This window comes from Schistocerca gregaria, chromosome 4 (genome assembly GCF_023897955.1).
Source record: "Schistocerca gregaria isolate iqSchGreg1 chromosome 4, iqSchGreg1.2, whole genome shotgun sequence".
Classification (NCBI taxonomy): Eukaryota; Metazoa; Arthropoda; class Insecta; order Orthoptera; family Acrididae; genus Schistocerca; species Schistocerca gregaria.
In genome coordinates this window covers 507,080,860-507,107,179 of record NC_064923.1, presented here as the reverse complement: position 1 = coordinate 507,107,179, position 26,320 = coordinate 507,080,860, and the positions used below count along the sequence as shown (strand labels likewise).

The following is a 26,320-nucleotide window of genomic DNA, read 5'->3' as shown; positions in this document are numbered from 1 at the left end:
GTTCCACAAAAGCTGTTATGATTTTCGAGATTGACCTGGTTTAACATACAAGCACTTTTCCAGCTACCCAGCCTCTTTGACAATTCAGTTCCTGCACTCTAGAAGAAGTTCAATAGACAACATGTCTGAGCTCCAAAACATGTCTTCTGACTTCATCATAGTTGATGACTACTTCCCAGCTGATGATGTTATCTTTCTCATTGGAATGTTACAAAACCACTTCCTCATATGGCTCCATAAACTTTCCCAGTGTAATAATTAGTTTATTGATATAAGGTCTCCAACCAGAACATATCATCATCTGGGCACAATATTTTGGCGGTCCACCTGGCCGCCATCTTCAGGAGAGTAATCTCTATTTATAATATTGTCAGACAGCCAGATTGCAATGGCTTCTTTTTCTTCACATCCCCAATATCACGACACTGGGACAACACTTGTGCCTCATTGTACAACATTTTATGTCGTTTAGTACAACAATGTTCTGCCACTGCAAATTTTTCTTGCTGAAATAAACACATGTGGCGATAATGCTCCATGCAGTGATCCAGGACTGCACGAATCGTTTGTCCAGTATATAGACTCCCGCAATGCCAGGGTCGCTTGCAGACCCCGGTTTTTCTCAAACCCAAATCTTCCTTCACTGAGCCCAGCAGAGCTCTGGTGTTAGCTGACAGGTGGAATACACTTTTAATCTCTAATTTCTTTAAAGTTTTTCCTGTTTTTGAGAATATGATCCCCACGAAAGCCAGGAATGCCACCACTTTGTTTGTATCTGCTGTTGGTTCTCACGTAGGTCCAACCTGTAAAGCACGACATGTCAGATTGTCAGTATAACCATTCTGCTTGAACACAGCTTTTACATGATCGAGTTTTTGTGTCAAACTATCTGCATCTGATATGGCATAAGCTCTTTTTACCTATGTACATAGAACCCTGTTTTATTGGTATTCCAACTTGACGCATGAAGATATCAGTATGTATGCATGGGCTTACGATACACACTATGTCCTAATATCCCATCATCCCTTCTGTAGACCAAGACATTTAAAAATGGCAGTTTTCCATCCTTTTCAACTTCCATGGTTAATGTTGGGCTGCAGACATTTAAATGATCTAGGAAATGATCCAGAACATTCCTCACATGTGGCCATGCCATAAACGTATCGTCAATGTATCTCCAGAAACAAGTTTGTTTCAAGAACGCCATCTTCAGTGCCATGTCCTCAAAATCTTCCATAAACAAATTGGCAACTATGGGGGAAAGTATTCGTCATTAAATAAAAAATACGTTGACTTCAGCACATGGCGACAAAGCTTAGTTGCTTCTTCATCCAATTTTTCACCAATTAACTGCAAAGAATCTCCAAGAGGAACTCTGCTAAACAGACACAACATCAAAACTAACGATAGACTCTTTGGGACTGAGACACAAAGATTTCGAACACTGAATAAAAATCAGAGAATTGGAAATATGTTGTTCGCATTTCTTCCAGCAGACAATGGAAGCACAACAGTTCTTCTCTCATGGGATAATTATGTGGATAAAATGGATCTTTTGCTTGCAGACTCGGCATACCAAAGATTGCAGAACGATCTGTCTGAACATATAAAATGCAAGTTGCTTTCACTTTTGAAGAAGAGTTCATCATCTGACGATGTTGTTAAAAAAACTTAGATCTGGTGCTGCAGTCCCACCGAGATTATACGGTTTGCCTAAGGTACACAAGCAAGGTATTCCTCTTCGGCATATTGTTTGCAGTTTGGGTGCTCCTACTTACAAGGTAGCCAAGCATTTACCGTCCATTCTCAGTTCCCATGTCGGAAAATGTGAATATCATATTTCCAATTCTCTGGTTTTTATTCAGTGTTTGAAGTCTTTGTGTCTCAGTCCCATTGATCTGCTCATTAGTTTTGATGTTATGTCTCTGCCAGAGTTCCTCTTGAAGAGTCTTTGCAATTAATTGGCGAAAAATTGGACAAAGAAACAACTAAGCTTTGTTGCCATGTTTTAACATCGACATATTTTTTTTAATGACAAATACTTTGAACAAACTGACAGAGTCGCCAATTTGTTTATGGAAGATTTTGAGGATACGGCACTGAAGATGGCATTCGTAAAACCAAGCTGTTTCTGGAGATACATTGTCAATCTGTTTATGGTACGCCCACATAGGAGGGATGCTCTGGATTGTTCCCAAGATCATTTTAATTGTCTGCACACCAAAATTAAGTTCACAGAGGAGGTTGAAAACCACGGAAAACTTCCATTTTTAGATGTCTTTGTCTAGAGGATGGATGATGGGACATTAGTACATAGTGTTTATCGTAAGCCCATGCATACGGACCGATATCTTCGTACATCAGTGTGTCATCCATTGTACCAACACAATGGAGTTTTATGTTCATTGGTAAAAAGACCTTATGCCATATCAGATGCAGATAATTTGACACAAGAACTGGATCATCTAAAATCTGTGTTCAAGCAGAATGTTATACTGACATCAGATCTGTCATACTCTACAGACTGGACCTTCGCGGGAACTAACAGAAGGTACAAACAAATTGGTGACATTCCTATATTTTGCGAGGATCATATTTTCAAATATGGGAAGAAGTTTAAAGAAATTAGATATTAAAAGTGTATTCCGTCCACCGACTAAGACCAGAGCTCTGCTGGTCTCAGTGAAGGATGATTTGGGTTTGAGAAAACCCAGGGTCTACAAGATTCCCTGGCATTGCGGGAAAGTTTATGTTGGACAAACAATTCACACAGTCCAGAATCAGTGCATGGAGCATCATCATCACATGCATTTATTTAAGCCAGAAAAATCTGAGTGTTGAAACATTGTCTTACTGAAGGACATAAAATGTTGTTTGATGAGGCACAAGTGGTTGCTCTTGTATCACAATATTGGGATTGTGTAGTGAAAGAAGCCATTGAAATCTGGCTATCTGACAATATTATAAACAGAGATATGGAGAATCCTTTAAGTAAGAGCTGGAGTCCTGTTCTGTTTGACATTGAGAAACAACAGTTCTTGTTTCAGTCTTCAAAAACTGTCAATAGTGTTTGATATCGATTTATCATTTCTGTGGGCTTTCACCACCTATGCACTGTTGTGCCTGTCACTAGAGGGCAGTTATGTGTGCACACGTGCATTGGACCCAAGGTTGGTGTATAAAGGAGCAGGTGTGGTGTGTTTGATTTCAGTCCCGGTGAGATAGTGCGATGGTCTACTCACCTGAAGATGAGGGCCAGGTGGACCGCCAAATTGTTGTGTACAGATGACGATATGTTCTGGCTGGAGACCTGATATCAGTACAAGCACTTCCTTATAGTCTTCTAGATTTCTTGACACTACTGTGGACATCTGATGCTGCTATTTATCTACACAGTGAATCACAACTGTCTTATGTACTAAAGCACACTATTGGATGGACGGCCAGAATATTATGGCCGATAGTTCTGGGAAACTGCTGTAGGTGATATGGAATTTGCTCTATTTCATTAACTAAGAACTATTTTATTTTAAAGAGATCTACAGAAGATTATGATTAGTCTGAGAGCTAATTCTGCTACTGTTTCCATATGAAAACCTGCTTGTATTTTGTTAGGACCAAGACAGTGTTAAATTTCTGTAGTTGACACTGGTTTCCAAAACAACTTGCATTAATATCTGTACTACTCAACTTGTTAGTGTATAGTGTTTCAATGCTAAAGGATTCCATGAGTTTCATTGTGAACTTTCATTTTGCTGGTGTCCATGTGGTTGAAACTGTTCCAATAAGCAAAGTTACCAAGAGCATTAGGAAATGTATCACTGATAGCTGGATTCGGAGATGATCACAGCGATAGAAAATCCTCTCAATCTGGTCAGACTTACATTAAGATACCTTCTGAATCAGTTATGTGATTAATGTGAAAAAAAATGAATAAAAGAAATGATCAGGGGAAATGCACATTTGACGAAATCTGAAATTATCATGTTTGTGTTGTGTTGCTGTCTTCAGTCCAGAGACTGGTTTGATGCAGCTCTCCATGCTATTCTATCGTGTGCAAGCTTCTTCATCTCCAAGTAACTAATGCAACCTATATCCTAATTATTCATCTCTTGGTCTCCCTTTATGAGTTTTACCCTCCACACTGCCCTCCAATACTAAACTGGTGATCCCTTGATGCTTCAGAATGTGTCCTACCAAGTGAGCCCTTCTTCTAGTTAAGTTGTGCCACTCATTAGTTACGTGATCTACCCATCTAATCTTCAGCATTCTTCTGTAGCACCACATTTCAAAGGCTTCTATTCTCTTTTTGTCTGAACTGTTATTCATCGGTGTTTCACTTCCATACATGGCTACTCTCCATACAAATACTTCTGTGAGTCTCTTGTATGCACAGTATATGGACTGGTGCTGACCGCATAGCAGTTCTTTTGTGGCTGGTGTTATGCCTTATATGTTAATAGATATAATCATTAACTGTGGCCCTGAAAAGGGCTCAGGTACATATGTTTCTGTTGTGAAAGGATGAGCAGTCAGATTATTTTGATCATATTCTGAAGTTGCCCAGGGTACACGCGATTACTTTTATCATTCCGATCGCAGATCATTGCAATCTTCTTGGAGGCTTGTTTCATGTGCAAGGTGTGACATGCGCAGACCAAAAATTGAAAAAATGCTTCTCACCATCGAAAGACCACATGTTAAATACAGAAGTGCTATTTTGTTCATCCAGATACCCAGATCTTATCTACAGAATTCATGGAGGAAAAGAACATTGAAATTCTTATTTTAGAAACAGTTAATTGCACCATTACATTACTTAATAAATCACCTGGTGCTGAATTCACTGTTAACAAACCACCCAATTTTCAAAATAAACATGTGCAGATTGTGATCGGTGATTTCAACAGCCGTAGTACCATTTGGGGCTATGATCATGAAGATGAGCATGGGACAGCAGTACAAGTGTGGGCAGATGCAAGTCACCTGACTTTAATCCATGATGCTAAACTGCCTGGAACTTTTAACAGTGACAGTTGGAAGTGAGCTTACAATCCTGACCTAATTTTTGGTAGTACTAGTATCAGTCAACGATGTGTAAAATCTGTCTGCTCCTTGATACCCAACTCGCAGCATAGTCCAATAATGTGTCAATTATTTGCTTCCATAAGACCATAGAAGGTATCTTTCCAGAGAAGGTTTAATTTTAAGAAGGCTGATTGGTTATGATTTGTGGAATTGCTGGGCATTGAAGTATCTTATATAGAACCAATACGTGAATGCTATGACACCTTCACGGCAGCTGAAAAGAGATGTTCGAGAATGTCTATTCCTTGCAGCTGTCGAATATCTTATAGCCCCGGGCTTACTTCACACCAAGCCACCCTACTAGTGGAATACAGCTACTTATTTGAAGAAAACCATTTCAGTGAAGAAACTGTGGAAACAAGGCACAATCTTATTTCCTGTATAAGGGAGGCAAAAAGGGATAAGTGGATAAAAACTATAGAAAACTTGGATCTGAAAAGAGACAGCCATAAAGCTTGGAGACTTCTGAGACACCTAAACGATTATCCAACTAAGATCATTACACATCATAATATCACTGCCAATCGAATAGCATATCAGTTACTGATGAATGGGAAGCCAACACACAAATCACAAAAACTGAAATTGCAAAGAGAAGAGCAAGAGGAGAATAATGACCTTACGTCATCATTCAGCCTGGAAGAACTACAGAAGCCTATCAACCAAAGTAAAAAAAAAAAGGGTAAATCAGCTGGCTTGGACGATATACGAACCGAGCAAATCGAACACTTCGACTTAAATAAAAAGAAATGGATTCTTCAACTTTTCAATAACTGTGTAAGCAGAAACCAAATTCCAAAGATATGGTGGAAGAGTCAAGTGATAGCTTCGCTGAAACCTGGCACAGACGGAAATGATCCAAAGAAATTTAGACCAGTTGCACTGTCATCTTTACAAATTGCTGACTCCTCACTTATACCTCAGCAATCTGGATTTCGTCCAGGTAAAAGCTGTACTGGAGAATTGTTAAACCTCACACAGTTTATAGAAGATGGCTTTGAAGCTCGGAAGGTGACAGGAGTGGCATTTGTCGGCTATCAGAGGCATATGATGTGGTCAATCACCAGGTACTACTAGTCAAGGTCTACAATCTGACCAAAGATTTTGAACTAAGCAGACTCGTCGCCTCCCTTCTGCAGAATCGCAGGCTCTTCTTTGACTTTCAAGGACAACACAGTCGATGGAGACTACAGAAGAATGACCTCCTGCAAGGAAGTGTTTTGACTCCAATTCTGGCCAATATATATACAAAATGACCAACCTTTATACCCCAACGCCAGGAGCTTCTTATATGCTGACGACCTCGCTCTAGCCACCCAAAGCACAGATTTTGAATCAGTGGCGAGCAACCTCATGAATGCCCTTGAAGATCTATCCAGATGCTACAACACAAACCAGCTTAAACCAAACTCTTCAAAGACCCAAGTGTGTGCTTTTCATTTGAGAAACAAGGAAGCCATACACAAGTTGAAAATAGTATGGTTGGGGGTTGAACTGGGACACTACGAGACTCTAAAATATCTAGGAGTAACACTCGCTAGATCTCTCACTTTCAAAAAACACTGCATGAAATGCAAGTCAAAAGTCTCCACCAGGAACAATCTCCTATGGAAACTGTTCGAATCACGGTATGGTAGTCAACCTGAAACAAGCCGAACATCTGCAGTGACACTATGCTATTCTGTGGCAGAGTATGCCTGACCTATTTGGTATAATTCAACTCATGTGAAACAGGTGGATGTAACTGTCAACGAAACCTGCAGAATTGTAACAGGTCACTTGAAACCCACTCCAGTTGAATGGCTTTACCAACTCACAGGAATAGCACCACCACCTGTTCGAAGGGAGATAGCTGCAAACAAGGAAAGAAAGGTAGTGGAACAGGAAATTACTCATCCTCTGTATGGGCATGAACTGCATCTGCAACAACTGAAGTCAAGGAAGAGTTTCCTTAGGACATAAAATTAACTTATAAACACTGCTGAAAAAGCTAGGTTACAACTATGGAGGGCTATAACCTGTCTTCCCCCTGGTTGTAAAAGAGTTGTTGAAGCTTTACCTGCAGGCCATGGTGGGTGATGGACAGCTTGGAAGTCCTTGAATAGACTGAGATTCGGATTTGGAAGATCAAAAGTTAACCTGGCAAAATGGGGATATACTGATCCAAGTTATATTCGGTGTGACTGTGAAGAACAGACAGTCTGGCACATGCTTCCTTGTCAGTTGCGTCCAGCCTCCTGTACGGAAGATGACCTTCAACAAGCAACAGAAAATGCACTGGAAGTGCCCAAGTTTTGGTCAAAAATAATTTAATCATAACTGTGTAAAATGTATGTACATGTACCTGTTTGTTTCTGACATGAGAGTAATAATAATACTACAAATACTTTCAGAAAAGACTTCCTGGCACTTAAGTCTATACTTGATATTAACAAATTTCTCTTCTTCAGGAATTCTTACCTTGCCATGTCCAGTCTACGCTTTATATCCTCACTACTTGAGCCGTCATTTGTTATTTTGCTTCCGAAATAGCAAAACTCCTTTACTACTTTAAGTGTCTCATTTCCTAATCTAATTCCCTCAGCATCACCTGATTTAATTTGACTACATTCCATTATCCTTGTTTTGCTTTTGTTGGTGTTCATCTTATATGCTCCTTTCAAGACACTGTCCATCTGTTCAACTGCTCTTCCAGGTCCTTTGCTGTCTCTGACAGAATTACAGTGTCACTGGCAAATGTCAAAGTTTTTATTTCTTCTCCATGGTTTTTAATTCCTACTCCAAATTTTTCTTTTGTTTCCTTTACTGCTTGCTCAATATACAGATTGAATAACATCGGGGATAAGCTACAACCCTGTCTCACTCCCTTCCCTGCCACTGCTTCACTCTCATGCTCCTCCACAGTTATAAGTGCCATCTGGCTTCTGTACAAATTATAAATAGCCCTTCGCTCGCTGTATTTGACCCCTACCACCTTCAGAATTTGAAAGAGAGTATTCCAGTCAACATTGTCAAAAGCTTTCTGTAAGTCTGCAAGTGCTAGAAATGTAGGTTTGCTTTCCTTAATCTATCTTCTAAGATAATTTGTTGGGAAGGATTAGTGAATATGAAGAGTAAATGGGTGAAATGGAGATTGTGGGAAGTGGAGCTCAATAGCAGCGAAATAATTTTATGTTCTTGCATCTGCTTTTCCTAACTACCTTCCTACCTTCTGGTAAATTCTGCCTTGATTTATTTCATATAATTCTATCCTATTAACCAGTCAGTATTTGATAGTACAGTTTTTCTTCTCCTTGTAAGGTTTTACCAACCTGTATGTTAAGTTAATATGAATGTGAATGGAATATAAATATTAAATGTACATCCAGTTTATCTCATAACTACTAATGTTACTCATTGCATGAATTGATTAATATTTTAAACAAACAATTCAAAATGGAATGTTGGTAATATTTTAGTCTTGAAAGAGGAACAACTGGAGTAGGACTGAAGGTACAAAATATTAGAAAATCTTGTTAGATATGTAACTTTTTGGAATTCTTGACCAAAATAAAGAAGATGCACACAAAAAAGCAAAAGACACAATTATCCTCTTGCAATACTTCCCATTACCTTAGTTCTTTCGTTGTTAACAAACAATACCATGTTGATTGTTTGTTTACCATAGTCAACTTCACATAAAGATATTTCTTTACTTCCCTCGTTATGTCTGCAAAACACACACACAGTGATGGCAGCAAGCAACATTATGTTAAACTTCACTGATTTTGACCTCTTGTATCATTCCTTTAGCACTGACTTCTCCAGGGACTTTTTTAAACAAAGTGAACGGATAGTTCTTCTGTCCTTGCAGTTTAAGTGCAAACATTTTTTTGTTACATTTTATCAAAACCTCCTTCAGAGCTGTGTGTGCAATGTATGATTTCTAATTTTTCTTAAATGTAGCTCGTTATTGAACACAGTGCTAAAATTACTTCTAAGTGATACTGATTTTCCTGAAAAGGACCAGAACTTCTTGTAAACTACTTTCAGTTTTACATTTTTCGATAACATACTCTTGTGAATAGTTTTGACTGATATGTAGAGTGGACATAGGTGACAACTTTCCAGGTAGAATAATGGAAACCACAAATGCCAATAATCTACACTTTATTGGAAGATGGAGGCACATCAAAACACATGCATTTATAAGTCATCAGTTATTAACTGAGGCAAATATTGTCACTGCAGCAGAGCTGTAGCACTCACCCAATCTCCTTGCTGGATTCCACGACTGCTGCTAGGCCATAACAGATGTGATACTTGACAGATCGTGATATAATTTTCAAATCTGTGTGCTCTTGCTTTCTTTGCAAGTGCAATAATTATATTCTTTTTCAAGATGCCATGGAATTTTCCAAGTTGCATATGTTTTGTTGTTGTAGTATGCTGAAAATGGCCCAAAGGATAGAATAATGACTAAGTAGTGGTTGTGCTCTCCTAGTTTGGAATGTTTTACATCTACGTATGCACACATAGTACACAAACCACTGTATGGTGCATGGGAGAAGGTACCCTTTACCACTACTGGTCATTTCCTTTCCTGTTCTACTTGTACAAATAGAGCGAGGGAAGAACGATTGTCTATGCGCCTCCGTATGAGCCCCAATATTTTGTATATTCGTTCTTACACAAAATGCCTGTTGGCAGTTGTAGAATTGTTCTGCATTCATCTTCAGAAGCTGGTTCTGTAAATTTTCTCAATAGTGTTTCTTGAAAAGAACATTGTCTTCCCTACAGGCATTCTCATTTTGGCATTTATCTGGTAATAAATATGCAATCAGTCACTTTTTTACTATTTTTTCAACCATGAATATGTTTTCGACCCACTGCAGGCTCATCTTCAGATAGAGGAGTTACAGGAACATTATGTTGTGTACCAAGTGTAGGTAGATGCAGTGCTGTTGCTGCTGGCGAAAATGATGGAAATTTAGTAATCAGTGACGAAACACTTACGAATCTGAAACTTTTTTATTGTATCTGAACTCATAATGTGTTCAAGAACTCTGCAGCAAACAGATGTCAAGGATATTGGCCTATTGTCGGCAGGCAATGTACGATTGTGTCCAAGATTTGCAGTCTTTCTGGACATTTGGACAGATGAAGTAGTCTGTGAGAAGCTTCATTATTGGACGAATCCCAGTATGTGAAAGCCCAAGTAATTTATTGAAAATAGTTCGTCTCATGGTGTCTGATACCAGTAGATGAAGGCAGTTTTGGGAGACATCACATAGTACTTGTTTTGAAGAGCCAAGGATGTTGCGATGTTTGATGTGCAGTCGCTTTTTGTTGCCATATAGGAGTTTACATAATGTACATGCTCTAGCTATGCTTCTGTAAGTTTGTCAAAATCAGTATCTATTGAGAGAGACTTTATATGTGAAAGGAAGCCAACCATGACTTTGTCCACACCTTGTAGACGTGGAACATTGATTGTGAATTGTGCAGTGTAAGTATAAATGGAGGAAATACCATGGGCTACAGTCTTTTGTAGAGTTTCGAATAGAATCCGGTGGTGGATGATAATTCATATAGACTGTCAAAGATGTCCCCTCATGTCTTCTTTGAAGTATTGTATTGCTTTCGACAGTGCCAACAGTTCTCTGTCATAGGCCAATCACTTATGCCGTGAGTCGGTCAGTTTTTTTGGAAAAGAAGTGCTGTAGCTGTTGTGTGCATGCTACTGACTGTTGAAGAACAGCACCAGTCACAAAGTTGCTCATGTGCGTGGTGACCATCAGCTGGGTAGTGGATGAGCTAGAGTCTTAGCCTGAGAGAGACAGTCTGTAATTTTTTCAAATGCTTGTCTGATCTGTGGGGTCCAGTGAATAGTCTTTTTGCCTGAGATGCGTTTGCTTGTAAAACATCTGTACGAGGTACCTGGATGGTGGCAGCATTAGGCAGCTTAATTATCAAGCTGAAAAATCAGTATAAGTTGTGAAAGGCCTGTGAGTGCAGCATGCGATGTTTAGGTTGTTAAGTTGTAGACCAAACGCCGTCATGGCGAACCAAATGACCAAAGAAGGTAGCCTGAGACTGCCTCATCTGACACTTGTCATAGTTGATCGTGACACCAAGTTTGTGTAAAGTATCGAAAACTGGTTTGATGTGGTCTTGTTCCTTTTGGAAGCAGAGGAAACTAAAATGTCATACAAGTAGGTGTAGCAGAACGGAAATTTGAAAAGAACATTGCCTATTAATCTTTGCCAGGTCTGGCTTGCATTTTTAAGTTGTTATGTCGTATAAAGAAATTCATACAGTCTTAAAGGGATTATGATTGCAGTCTTTGGAACATCCTCTGGGTTCATAGGAATCTACTGACGTGCTTTCTTACAATTCAGCTCACTGAACACTGGGGTGCTTGTTAGATAACATGCAAAATGTGAATGTTAGGGATAGGCTAAGTGTCTGGTATCATATAGGAGCTATAAGGATTGATAACCACCATATAGGCTATAGGTGCCATCCTTCTTAGGTACAAGATGAATGGGGAAGACCCAAAGACTATCAGACTGTCTAATAACCCAGTTTGTAATAACCTCATTGTAACGAGCTTAACCACAATAAGTCTGTTCAGAGGTAGCCTACACACTATGGCTGGGCCTAGGGTGGTGGTTGTTTTATGAACTATACTGTTGCTGATAGCGCACATGGATGATGGGATATGGGAGACACATATGGCAGGTGCACGGGCACTATAGGAGCAATGCATGTGACTAACCTGTACAGGTGCTGATGAAACTGTTACAGTTGGCTGTGGTGGTGTGTGAGTGTTTGTTGCCGTATGTCCTGCATCTGGTGATTCATTTGTGACGGGGAAAAATGAAATGATCAAGCTGTTTCAAGTATATATATGTCAGCAGTTAGCACAAATTTTATCGGAAGTGGCATGCTTTTCTTCACATAGGTGAAATGTTTCCTTCAGTACGTCAAATTATTGCTGGGTGGTACATTGTAATTCCGCTGATGATAACAGGCAGTGTTTTGATATCTATTGGCTGTGTTTGTACATATCAACAGAATGAACAGTTTGCGAGCTGAGATTAATAGTCATTGGTTACATGGGGGATGGTACAGCACTGATAATTCCATTCACAGAACGTCTGTTGCTGTGACGTAGAAGAGGTTCACAAGCCAAATCAGGACAGAGGCAAGATGTCTCAGAGCTTCAGACCCCAGTACTAGTTTGTGACATCAGCAATGAAAAATTTCCAAGAGTACATGTCTTCTAAGTCGAAGTCAAAGCTTCAAGACATGTTTCCATACACTGCGGTGGATGAATCATTCACAGCAAGGCACTGGTTGTAGATACATGGAATAACACTCACCTCATATCCCATGTCAACAAGAAAATATTGGTGGCAAGTGTGATCCAGGATGTAGAGTCTGTCAAGAAGATGGTGTGCAGTGACATTGGCTAACATGTCAAGTTTGTAGACGTCTTGAATTGGGGCAACAATTGTTCTTCCCATATAGGTAGTCTCAGGATGCCTTGCAGTTGTGAGTAGTAGTGCCAGAACAACCAAGGAGCCAACAGAGGCGTGTTTGTGTCTTTTTGTCAGGGAGCTGATTGCTGTTGCCGACCAATTGTCTGTTTGTTTTGGCTGGCCAATGGTGACTGCCTTGGTTGATGGGAGTGATGTCATCCTCAGCAGCATCTGTGTGTGATCAGAATTGTTCAGCTGCCTATTGCTGCATGTCAAGGCATGCTTCCCAACTGACGCAGGACTGGTTGTTGTTGTCCAGTGAATTAAGACGTTGTTGTTGTAACAGGGCTTGAAGTATGTCTGCCAAACTTCATTTCTTCTCTTATGGCTCAATCTCTTTCAAGATCAGTGCTCGTTCTCACCTGGGGAGGTAACTTCACAACCCACACTGACTTTGCCATGTCATATTTGTTGGTAGCTGGAGGTGACAAAATAACATAACTAATGAGATTTGCATACTTACCACGGTGACACAGTAATGTGCCGAACATGGAGCTGATGTCAGAAATGCCATGACTGCCACATAGTTGTTTTGGCTGGAAAGAAAGTGTTCATGCATGGCCCAACTGAGTTGACTCCATTTGGCAACGTGAATAAATTTGACAGAACCAAACGTGACACGGTAGGTGCAACACATCGATTGAAATTCGATGTGTGTCCATGACAGTTTGTTGAAAGATGTCTCATTTATTTATCGAAGAGTGGCATTCGTAGCCAAAGTCACCCAGAAGGTCGGTAACTCATACATATTCCTCAGGTACGTAGAGGTCACTTTTCATGTCACCAGCACTACACAAGAAAATACCAGTTTCACATTTAAGCAGAGGCAAAAATTGTTGCTGTTGCTGCCGAGCACTTAACTCAACACCGTGTAAATCACTGCCTTGTAATTGCTTAACTTCAGCACTAAGGTTGTGTGTGATGACTCCATTGTTTCTGCAAGCAAGATGAGTCAAAGAACATAAAATAGTTTATAGCTCTTAGTGTTGTTGGACGTGGGGTCACCAATGTAGATTTTCAAATCTATGTGCTTTTACTTTCTTTGGAAGTCCAATAATTATATGCTTTTTCGAGATATAATGGAACTTCCCCAGTGACACATATTTTGTTCATGAGCTTGTATAATTCTTGCTCTGTCATGTGGTATGATACCTGTGGAAATACACTGATATTTCATCAGTATCTGGGCAGTCTTGCATTCTGTGTTTGTGCAAAACGTTTTGAAATACAGAAAAGAGTATGGAATTTCCCTTTCATCTTCATGCCCCATGTCCTTATTTACAGTTGGCCAAATTTTTTGTGGCAGGTTTAATATTTTTCCAAGTATTGTTTTCATTTATTCACCTTATTTTCAGCTTCCATTTCCCAACTATATTTTTTGTCTCTAGTCACTATACTCCCTAAAGTGATTGCTTAGCATTTTTGTACAGAATCACATTACCCTTTTTCAATTATGCATCACATCTTGTGAAATCATTTCTCCATTCAGTCTTTTTTAGCTTCGCTACATTTGTGGTTATTATCGTTTGTCAGTGACGTAAAAAAAAAATGGTTGAAAGTGAATGGCAACAGTATACATTTTTTCATTACTTTACTGCAAACAATATTTCATTCATTATCCAAGGGCATTTTCTGCCTTTTTCAATTGTAATCCTTTTCTACTGCATTTCATCATATTTTCCTGAAATGTCCTCTTTGCTTTTCATTTCTTTTAGCTTGTCTGGGTTCCAACATTTCAGTCAATTTCTCTGTAACTTCTTGAACTTTAACAAGCATTTCATAAATACTAGTGTGTCAGTGGTATTTTTTCACACACTTGCACTACATGACGTCAGAGAGCACAAGGTGTTTTTTTGGTGGATGTTGTTTTTTAAGTTTGCTATAATGTTGCGTAGTTTCTTAACGTTGTTGGATTCTTCTGGTTAAGTAATTTTGGCAAGACTGAAACTAATAAAGAATTTCCTTCATTATACACTACACTCATTTTATTTATGTGGTGTAGGTCCATGCCTATGTAATTGATGATCTCTAAGGATTTTCAGGCTTTTAATTGATTGATGTAAGTCTGTGGCAAATCTAAACAATTGCAGACTTCAGAACGAAATAGATATGTTGCAACTGCATCTTTCAGAAGATACGAACTTTGAGTGTATGCTGAACAAAAGAAATGATATTGATTCAACAATGCCAACACAGTGCAGTAAGGCAACAGTGTCAGAAATGTTGACCACACCACAGCAAGAAACAGCTGTGGGTCTACCCACTGGTTTCAGCAATTCACACACTCAGTGGTTGCAATTATGAACATTTTCATTCATGCCTGTCCAGCCACATACGAGGTTTGCAATAATGGAAAATGTATTTCAACAACAGAGAGTAGTCAACAATCACAAGAAGTTCAGTGTGGTGATAAGTAACCTGAACCACCAGTCCTCGGCATCGATGTCGGATGTGATGGTGAGCTCACCTACAGGAGGAGCATACGGCAGACTGAAGGAAGTTCTAATTTCTTGGTGCATGAAGGCAGTAGACATCAGCATCAAGCAGGTACTGTACCAAGAGAAGCAGGGAGGTAGGACCCTGTAAGAATACTGGTGACATTTACGCAGCCTGGTAGAGTGTTCGACAGTCTCTAAAAGGTTACTGTTACAAATGGCAATAACTTCCAGCAGAAGTAAGGACTGTCCTAGCCATATACAAGGAGAGATAAGCTGACAAGCTACTACATGCTGTGGACAGAACCTGTGAGATGCATAAGCCAACTGCAATGTTACAATGATGTCGACAGATTCCACATATGATTACCACCATGATCAGCAAATTGAAATCTGAGCCATATCTATAAACAGTGCCACAGTCACACCATGACATGCAACAAACATTTCAAATGAGGTTAGAGATTTGAAACTATTCTAGAGGACCTGAGAACACAACTATGCAGGCAACAGCATGACAAGTTAACATTAATCAGGTATGAAAATGAGCTAGACGTGAAACACGAAGCCAGGAAGAGAATGTACATAAAGTTTGTTGCTACAGTAAATATTTTGAGTTGCACGTCATCATGTTTCTACTCAAAGAGCCGAGGTACATGCAGTAACAGTGCAATGTTTTTCTGTCAGCAACAGCGGTCGTCACCGCATACATCTCCTTTTACTTTGAAGAAGTTGTATGTATTAGAAAAGAATAGAGGCATTAGGTTTTTAGTTGATACTGGGTCAGACATCAGCTCACTTCCTGACAGCCATGCACCATGCAACAAACAAGACATATAGTCATGTTTGAAAGTAGTGAATAACACTGTGATTAACACATATGGGCATGAAGTATGCAAGATTGATGTGGGTTTCTTCGAACAGTTTACATGGTCTTTTGTGATAACTGATATATTGGACCTTTGATTGGGCACTGTTTTTCTAGCTCATTTCACATTGACAGTCGACTTAAAGTGACAACATTTATTAAATTTGACAGACAACAGTACTGTATCAGGCACTAAAAGAGGTACGATGCCTGAGAAGCTTCAGGCGATTGGCAACTCTGTATCTGAGAAGCTACATAAGGAAGAGAAAAGTCAGAAACTTCTGGATGACCAGGCAATATTAACAATGGATAATCAACTAAACAGGCTCACTGAAAAGAAATTAAACATTGTATGGTACTTTATATTCATACCACGCTGAGGCGATCAGTTTCAAGACTAGCACAGAGAGTTGCACCAGAGAGGCTGACAGAAAAAAAAGTGATATTTAAAGAAATGTTAGTTGGGAGTAATTTGCCAGCCAGATAGCCAGTGATCTTTGCCCCTACACTTGGTATTGAAAGACGAACAGATAATGGAGGCTGTAAGGGGTTTACCAGGCATTAAACTTGAGGATAATCCCACATAGATATCCAATACCCAACATACAGGACTTCACATGTTCTCTGGCCAGTGCGAACATTTTTAACTTTCTCTACTGCAAGAAAGCTTACAATAAGATAGTAGTAGCTCCAAGAGGCATTCTGAAGACAGTAATGACTACGCCATTCAAGTTTTCCTTTGTGCCTTTTGGCCTTCAATAACGCAGTACCAACTTGGCAGCATTTTATTGTCAAAGTGATAAAGGGATTGGCATTTTGTTTTGCTTATCTTGATGACATTTTGATGTTCACACTGGATACTGAAGCACATGAACACTGTCTGTGTCAAGTCTGCTGCTGACTCTTTGCTCATGGAGTGGTGTTAAACGAAAATAAGTGCATCATGCACAAGAACCAAGTCGCTTCCCTTGGACATACTGTGTTGTCAGAAGGTACATTGCCTCTGCCAGAGACGATCATGGCAATACAGTCTCTGCCAAAACTGGTGAACTATCAAGAGCAGAGACATTATATGGGAGTAATAAATTTTTTTCAAATCATCTGCCAGCAACAGCTGATGTGCGAGAACAACACATTGGTGCACTCAAGGGACATGATGTCAAGGGTCAGCAACTGATTAGGTGGACACCAGAAATGAACAAAGCATTTAGTGATCTACAAGCAAGCTTCAGCAGGCAGTGATCCTCACTCAAACCAGTTCAATATGCACATCTAGCTATTGTTGTAGACATGAGTCAGTCAGCAATTGGGGCAGCGCAGAGAAGGGCAGTGGTACCCACGCAGTTTTCCTCCAGGAAATTACAGGTATCACAGCAAAAGTGGAGCACATATGACAACAAATTGTTGGCAATCTATGAAGCAATTAGATACTTCTGCCTGCAAACAGAAAATAGATGGGTGACCATGTTTACAGACCACAGACCAATAACATGTGGCTTTAAAAACACTAGTGATAAGTGCTCCTCGAGACAGTTCCATTATATTGAGTTCATAAGCCACTTTACGACATATGATGTGGAAGAAGTGCAGAGAATTTGATGGCTGACTATTTTTCACATATTTGTGAGAGTTCAGAGATTGTAGACTGTGATAAGCTCGTGGTGGAACAGACTGTGGATTCAGAACTGCAGCAAGTGTTAAATGACCCTTTTACAGGTCTGAAATTGGAACAAATTGTGATGCCTAACTCTTAGCTGAAACTGTGGCGTGAAATTTCTTAAAGCAAGCCAGGACCATTCATTACAGAGATGTTCTGAAAGACAGCATTTGGCAGTGTCCACAACCAATTGCACCCAGGAGTCAGTGCTACAATCAAGTTGCTGATGACATAGCGCATTGTGTGGCCTGCTATGAAGAGATGTGCACCTTCAGGTATGTTCCTGCATTCCTTGTCAGCAAAGTAAAGTGGTCTGAAATGTACATGCTGATATTGGAAATTTTCAATGTCCCTCTGCTAGATTCATATACATTCATTTGGACCTGATCAGACTTCTTCCAGAGCCAGAGAGTTACAGGTATTTATTTACAGCCATAGATAGGTGTACAAGGTGGGCAGAGGCAACTCAAACAGGCAATATATCAGTCAGTCCTACAGCGAGGATGTTTCTGTATATGTGGATCGCATGTCTCAAGATGCCCCCTCCATGTTATGACTGATCAAGGATGTCAGTTTGAGTCGATACTGTTCCTAGAGCTGGACCAAAATGTGCCGCTTCCATTGCCACCACATGACTAGTTATCACCCAACCAGTAATGGTTTGGTGGAACAGTGGCACAGAACTCTGGAAGGACACTGATGTGTCATCAAATGATATGGATAGAAGTGTTACCGTTAGTATTGTCAGGCGTGCGAACACCTTACAAACTCAGCATTGGTGTGTTTGTGGCTGAGATGGTTGATGGTAAACTGTTACAGTTTCCAACAGACTTTTTAGTACCAAATTCACTGCCAAACCCACAGGACGTCACTGCATGAATATACACTGTCCACTGCCTTCCCATGATGGCACGCATAAGGTGTTTGTGCACAAAGACTTACACGATTGCTCTTACATAATGTTATGAACAGACTCAGCCAAGTCGTCCTTACAACCACTGGATATCGGCCCTCCTAAAGTGCTGGTTAGAGACAAACACGCCATGGAGATGTAGTACTGCAACGACTTCAGACACCGTGGCTGTACATTAAGACACAGTAAACACAGAATGAACTGAAAAAAACATCTGTTAGGACATCAGGGACAGCGTCACAATTGACAATTATGTCACCTCCACAAACCACAGCTCCCGAGAGATCCAACGCACACAATTAAATTAAAGTATCAAGACAGCCCATGGGCCCTGCACTGCGGGGGGGGGGGGGGGGGGGGGGGACAGGAGCTGTGTGTGGCTGTGATATTTTCTTGTGCATTTGTGCGATGTGATGTCAGAGTGCATGGGGTGTTTCTTTGGTGGATGTTGTTTTTTATCTTTGCCATCATGTTATGTAATTTTTAGTGTTGGCTAATTCTTCGTGTTGTTAAATAATTTTGACAAGATTGGGCCAGATAAAGAGATTTGTTCATTCATTATTTGCTATGCATATTTTATGTATGTTTGTAGGTTCATGTCTACATTAGGTTATGTTCACTGTAGTTGTCAACACTTGGATAATACCTTCAGTTCTTAGCTGCATCACATAATCTCTATTTCACCAAAATATAGGCAGTCTGATCTTTTTAGATCCCCTGGCATCTTCATATATGCATCCTTATTGATGCAAATTTATACAGTGCGTTCTCAGTGATTAATCTGTGACCAACACAAAATTCTTTTGATTTTTCTCCTCTCCTGTTTTGCCAAAACTAAAAGCTCCCATTTGTTTCTGTTCCATTCATTCACCAATGACTAAATTCTAGTCTAATTGAAGTCCCACTTGACATATTTCAGTAATATTAGCACTGTCTTCTTTGCATTCACTGTCATTGTTATTTGTGATGTCATAGATATGAATGCTTTGTTTGATCACAATATCTATTAGATATCTGTTCAATTTCATCATCAGTGTTCTTTCTGTTTGTAACAAAAAAACTTTACTGTCTATTTTCTGATTCATTATTTTTTTACTCTTTCTATACAATTAAATGAACCAAAAACCACCCTCTTCTAGTCACCACATCTCACTGATTTCTTTTTCTGCCTTCAGATTTTCTGGTTTGTTGCTCAGCTATAGAGTTATCACATTTCACATAATCGCAATAATCACCATTCTATTTTTGTCAGATAACTCCTTCTGAGTGGTTCCTGCATGGAGATGTGAATCATCGACTATTTTAACTTCAGAATATTTCATCGAGAAGGAACCCAGCATGTCATTTTTGGCAGAGAACTTGGGTAAAATATTGTAAAATCACTTAAATCAGCAGGCCTATCATCAGGAAGCTGGGACAAACATGGATTAGACTTGACTGTATCCAACAATGTAACTTCTATTGTAAAACGATGATCATGATGATGATGATAATAATAATAATAATAATAATAATAATAATAATAATAATAATAAAAGTAAGATGCTTGTGGTAGTTTTCAAGTCATATCATGATGGATTACCTTCCTCAGGGTTGAAAGCTATGGTCTCCTGAAATTTTTGTAAAAGGATTTTGAATAAGCGTGTGTTCAAACAAAAACATAAAACATTTGGCCTGCTCTGGTCATAAGCAGCTTAACAGCCATACATTATGACTGCTCTGTCATCAGTATATTGGTAATCTCTGGTAATCAAAACAATAGCTACTCTGAATGTCTTCTACAAGTCCATGATGGGTGAATGGAGTTACATAGCACAGATCATCTAATGCCTGCACTTTCTGATAACAAAATGATCTTTTACAGTATTGGGATTAACAAACTAACATCTAACTTGGAGAAATGATGACTGTTTTGATGCTTTGCATTTGAGATATTCTTGTTTGAAATTGTGCTGCCAAGGCAAATAATGAGATACAACTTGATAGTCACATTATGAGGATCTTAGGGTACTTGAAATAAAGAAATTATCATGATTTATCTGCAGTATCTGTGAAGAGTTTGACAGAGCACTGCAAGACCTGAGTCGAAACAAAGCCCTGGGAGTAGACCACATTCCATTAGAACTACTGACGGCCTTAGGAGAGCCAGTCCTGACAAAACTCTACCATCTGGTGAGGAAGATGTATGAGACAGGCGTAATACCCTCAGACTTCAAGAAGAATATAATAATTACAATCCCAAAGAAAGCAGGTGCTGACAGATGTGAAAATTACCGAACAATCAGTTTAATAAGTCATGGATGCAAAATACTATCGCGGATTCTTTACAGAAGAATGGAGAAACTGGTAGAAGCCGACCTCGGAGAAGATCAGTTTGGATTCCGTAGAAATATTGGAACACGTGAGGCAATACTGACCCTACGACTTATCTTAGAAGCTAGATTAAGGAAAGGCAAACCTACATTTCTAGCATTTGTAGACTTAGAGAAAGCTTTTGACAATGTTGACTGGAATACTCTCTTTCAAATTCTGAAGGTGGCAGGGGTAAAATACAGGAATCGAAAGGCTATTTACAATTTTTACAGAAACCAGACGGCAGTTATAAGAGTCGAGGGGCATGAAAGGGAAGCAGTGGTTGGGAAGGGAGTGAGACAGGGTTGTAGCCTCTCTCCGATGTTATTCAATCTGTATATTGAGCAAGCAGTGAAGGAAACAAAAGAAAAATTCTGAGAAGAAATAAAAACATTGAGGTTCGCCAATGACATTGTAATTCTGTCAGAGACAGCAAAGGACTTGGACGAGCAGTTGAATGGAATGGATATTGTCTTGAAAGGAGGGTATAAGATGAACATGAACAAAAGCAAAATGAGGTTCATGGAATGTAGTCGAATTAAGTCGGGTGATGCTGATTGAATTAGATTAGGAAATGAGACACTTAAAGTAGTAAAGGAGTTTTGATATTTGGGGAGCAAAATAACTGATGACGGTCGAAGTAGAGAGGATATAAAATGTAGACTGGCAATGGCAAGGAAAGCGTTTCTGAAGAAGAGAAATTTGTTAACATCGAGTATAGATTTAAGTGTCAGGAAGTCGTTTCTGAAAGTATTTGTATGAAGTGTAGCCATGTATGGAAGTGAAACATGGACGATAAATAGTTTGGACAAAAAGAGAATAGAAGCTTTCGAAATGTGGTGCTACAGAAGAATGCTGAAGATTAGATGGGTAGATCATATAACTAATGAGGAGGTATTGAATAGGATTGGGAGAAGAGAAGTTTGTGGCATAACTTGACTAGAAGAAGGGATCGGTTGGTAGGACATGTTCTGAGGCATCGAGGGATCACCAGTTGAGTATTGGAGGGCAGCGTGGAGGGTAAAAATCGTAGAGGGAGACCAAGAGATGAATACACTAGGCAAATTCAGAAGGATGTAGGCTGCAGTAGGTGCTGGGAGATGAAGAAGCTTGCACAGGATAGAGTAGCATGGAGAGCTGCATCAAACCAGTCTCAGGACTGAAGACCACAACAACAACATCTGCAGTATGGACGTGACATGGTGATCACCGATTACATTTAAAATGCCTTAATCTAGTGATGTGTCTCTCAAAATGAGTCACTTAATCTCAAGTGGTCGGGACCTTGATGTATATATTACCACCTAGTGTGTCATAGCTTTTGTAACATATTTAACACTTGTGTTATGATGTTATGATTAATGCTGTATACATTTGAGGAATGCATACTTTTGTACAGTTCTTATTGGTTTATAATTTATACTTACAAAACTGGTTGTAGAGTTGGTGCTCTCACTTACACCAGTGTACAAATGATTGCCTCATTCCTCTCACTGCATGATAACATAAGGTTCCATTTTATTTAATTGTCTTCCTTAAAATGTGAAAGTATGATGCGTATCATTTTGATGTACAAAGAGTGAGGTTCAGAAAGTTTGTCATACTCATGATTACTTCAGTTGTCAAATAGAGCACCAAACTTTTTGTTATGTAGAGAGCATCCAACAAAAGTTTATTTTCTGGTCTTGCAGAGGCAGCCCGTGTGAAGAACTTCTGTGCAGTTTGTCAGTCTGAAGCAAGTGATGAAGAAAAACTGGTTCAGCTGGGAAAACTTATGAGAGAGAGCCATCAAAGTCTGCAGCATTTGTTTGAGTGCAGTCATCCTTTGCTGGACGAAGTTGTTCTCTTGGGAGAAAATGTGACACTGGGGTCTCGACTAACAGGAGCTGGGTATGTAGCCATATAGGTATAGGTTATAAAGTGCTAAGCTCCTACAGTCTTTCATACTTGTTTTCATATTTGTTTTACAGATGGGGTGGCTGTACTGTTGCTTTAACAACACAAGATTCATACAAAAAATACATAGAGAAATTGAAAACAAATTTCTATGCCAAACACAGTGAAACACAAAATATTGATACTCTTGTATTTGCAACAGAACCAAGTGAAGGTGCTGAAGTTTATGTAGTTTCTTAAAAAGAAGGGATAGAAATTATCAATAGCATTCCTGTTTAATTCTGGAATGATCACTACGCTTACCTTAATCAAAGGAAATAATGTGGCTTTAAATGATATACATATATATTTTCATAAAGTACTCTATGCACTGAAGTAACTGCTATTATGAGCCGTGCCATTAGATAAAATGCTCTTATTTATGAAAATCATGTATGCTTCTATGTGATGGCAGTAAAACAACTTTGAAACACTTTCAGGTTAGAGTATAGCTGAGGTAGTAGAAAAAAAGAAAAGGTAATTTTTCTTCTCAGTGTCTGTTTCACAGTGTATACTGCGAACCTTCTTAAAAAAAAAATCAAACTGGTGTCGAGCTTTCCAGTATATTTTACCGTGTATGAGATATGCAGAAAGGTTTCCCTCTAAGGTCATCGATAAGTTACGTGTGTTTCCACCGAGTGAATAAAGAGTGATTGATGATGCACTGGACTCACATTTAGGAGTAGTGGTGATCAAACCCTTATGTGGACATCCAGGTTTAGACTTGTCATGATTTCTCTGAATTACTTGAGGGCAATGTCACAGTAGTTCCTCTGAAAAGGCCACTGCTGATTTGGCATCCAGTCCTTGCTCACTCTGAGCTTGTGCTCTGAGGACATCATCAATGAAACCAGTCTCTAAACTTCCTTTTAAAACCTTAGAGAAAGTTATGTTTTTATGATCTTTGCATGAACTTTAAATTTTGACATTGTGTCCCCTCTGTTTTACTTTGAATTTTTTGTTATTTACTGGCTTTCTCATGTTAAATATAAATTATTTTAACACTTTAGGAGTGAAGAAGACCACTCACTGAATAGCAGAAGTGGTGAGTTGTCCACAGACAAAAGAAAACAAAAATTTTCCAGCTTTTGGAATAAATCCTTTTTGAGCTAGAGTACAAGCACACAAACACACACACACACACACACACACACACACACACACACATACGCAAACCTGTGTCCTTCCATTGTATGAGCTGTGTTCAGGCAACACATCTCCTTTACTCCTGAAGTATTTGCATGATGCCAGGACTTTCCTCACATTGATTATTTTAAGCAGTTTGAGTACAGAGGTTTTGCCTTTCATGAATGCATGAATTACCAGATTTTCTGTGCAGACTTATTTACCGAACCCATTTGCCACCATCTCATCACTCTGAAGATTAATTTCCTCAACATTATGTTCATGGTTCAGTGTTTCATTTGGTACTTGAATGCTCTACGTAAAGTACCACAGCACTCCTATGTTGCACTACTTCTAATTTTTGACAAAATAATTTAATTGGATAGATAAAAATCTACTCACCAAGCAGCAGCTGGGAAATGCACACCTGAAAGATGGTTAATTCTAACTTCTATTTTTTAATTTAATCTTACTGTTCCCTTTCTAATGACTGTTTCTGTTATCTGTTTTGCACAGTAATCTGCTGTTTTCCAATCTTTCTGGATATGTTTTTCTCAGTTGCAATCCTATGGTGGTTTTTGACATTCCATATACTTCACAAGTGTAGATAATCTCATCCTTTGTTGTAATATCTGTGTTCCTAATCTGATAATTATTCATTAGTTTTGGTAAGGTGGTTTTCATTTTTTAAATTCATGTTACCATTGCTACTACTTTCGTGTCAGTAAATCACTGAGATACATACTGTTCATCCCTCTTGTGTATGATTCTTATTATCAGAACATTAAATGCCTGCATGTATGGAAATGTAAATTTTCTTAGTGGTGTGTCCCTAGCAACAGCCAGATTGGATGTAGTATTCAAGTAGTAATACACATGTGAAATGTGGTGTAAATGAGGGGAGAGTTATTGAGAAAACATAACAGAATAGAAAACTTACTTATAAGCTGAATTGTAATTACAAGCATGAGTTTCAAGCTGATTTTTTCAGTTTGTAGGTGTGATAGAATCTACCTCTGTTAAAAAATCACAGCTAGTCTATGTTACGTCAGGGGAGTAATGATAAATATGAAGTCCCAAGTGTAAAACACATGAAACTTCTAAGTTTGTTGGATAGACACAGCTATTATTAAACCGTGAATGTGTGTAAATAGAGCTGGCAGATCATTTTAGTTGGAAACCAGGAAAATTGTGAACCTGATTTGTGGTTTTGAGTGATATTTTGTTTTGAGATTGTTTGTGACACAATTTGTATCGCCATATGTAAACCATCTGGATTCAAATAAAGCATAATTATCATGTACTTGAATAGAATGGTACAAAAATAAGTTGAAATGTTGTAACGTATTATGGTACTCATTCAGTGTGCAAAAGAAATGTTATAGGTAGAAAAATGTAAGTTCATTGCATTAAATTCATTTCCTGTATGAAGATGTGATGCAAGAATATCTTGGCCTATGGTGAATTGAAAATTGTCTTGTTTGTGATCATAATTAGGTTTATTAGATCATCAAATCTTTTTATACTAGTGCAATAATTGTTTGTCCTTCAGATGATGGTGGTGGTGGTGTTTGGGTGGGCTTCATTGCAAAGACTGATTCCTGTTACTCCCATTGTTTGTGACCCTGCCTCTGTAAATCATGCAATCTCATGAAGAAATGTTAAAATATAATTTGTAATTATCTGATTGGTGAGCAGTTTAGGTATCAATTATATATATTCTCTCTCTCTCTCTCTCTCTCTCTCTCTCTCTCTCTGTGTGTGTGTGTGTGTGTGTGTGTGTGTGTGTTTAAACTACTGTATGATTATACGTTATTAGTGAGCATTTTGTTTTACAATGGATATTGTTAATATTTCTTGAAAGATGTTTTTTTTCTCTATGAAGGCAAGAATTTATTTTGCTTCATTTTGTAATTGTGTCAATGTTTTCAAGACCACATTGTGTTATCTTCTTTGTCAAAGATCCATATTTGCTTGGTGTTTGAATTGTCATTTCTGTGCTTTGGCAATAAGTCACAGGGCTATTGAGGTGGTTTGCTTGGTGTTTGAATTGTCATTTCTGTGCTTTGGCAAAAAGTCACAGGGCTATTGAGGTGGTTTAAAATAATGATTATAACACTTATAAAGTTATCACACAATCCACATGTGTCTGAAACCTATGTGTGTTAAATCAGCCTTCAAACAGTGGAAAATCCAGGATACCTGGAACCTACCCTCCTGTATAAAAGATACCAACCATTTCCTCCACCGACTCTCCACAGTTCCCGTCCTTTTACCACACTGTCCTAAGCCAACCTACTCATGTGCCATCTAGATGAACACTTCCTAAAAAACCAGAATCCTAAACCCCTCACCTGGTTCAGATTAATTGATGACATCTTTGCTATCTGGATCAAAGGTGACGACACCCCATAGGTG

General features: G+C 38.9%; 1 protein-coding gene across 2 annotated transcripts in view; it reads left to right on the top strand.

Moving 5' to 3' along the window:
• The window catches only part of LOC126365895 (N-acetylgalactosamine kinase), a 98,289-nt gene extending 73,084 nt beyond the window's left edge, over positions 1-25,205 (top strand). For both annotated transcript variants that reach the window (XM_050008615.1, XM_050008614.1), the window contains 2 exons: positions 22,534-22,732; positions 22,813-25,205. In XM_050008615.1, coding sequence (XP_049864572.1) covers positions 22,534-22,732; positions 22,813-22,978 — 365 coding nt within the window. In that variant the 3' untranslated portion in view covers positions 22,979-25,205. The remainder of the gene's footprint in view (positions 1-22,533; positions 22,733-22,812) is intronic.
• The last annotated feature ends 1,115 nt before the right edge of the window (positions 25,206-26,320 follow it).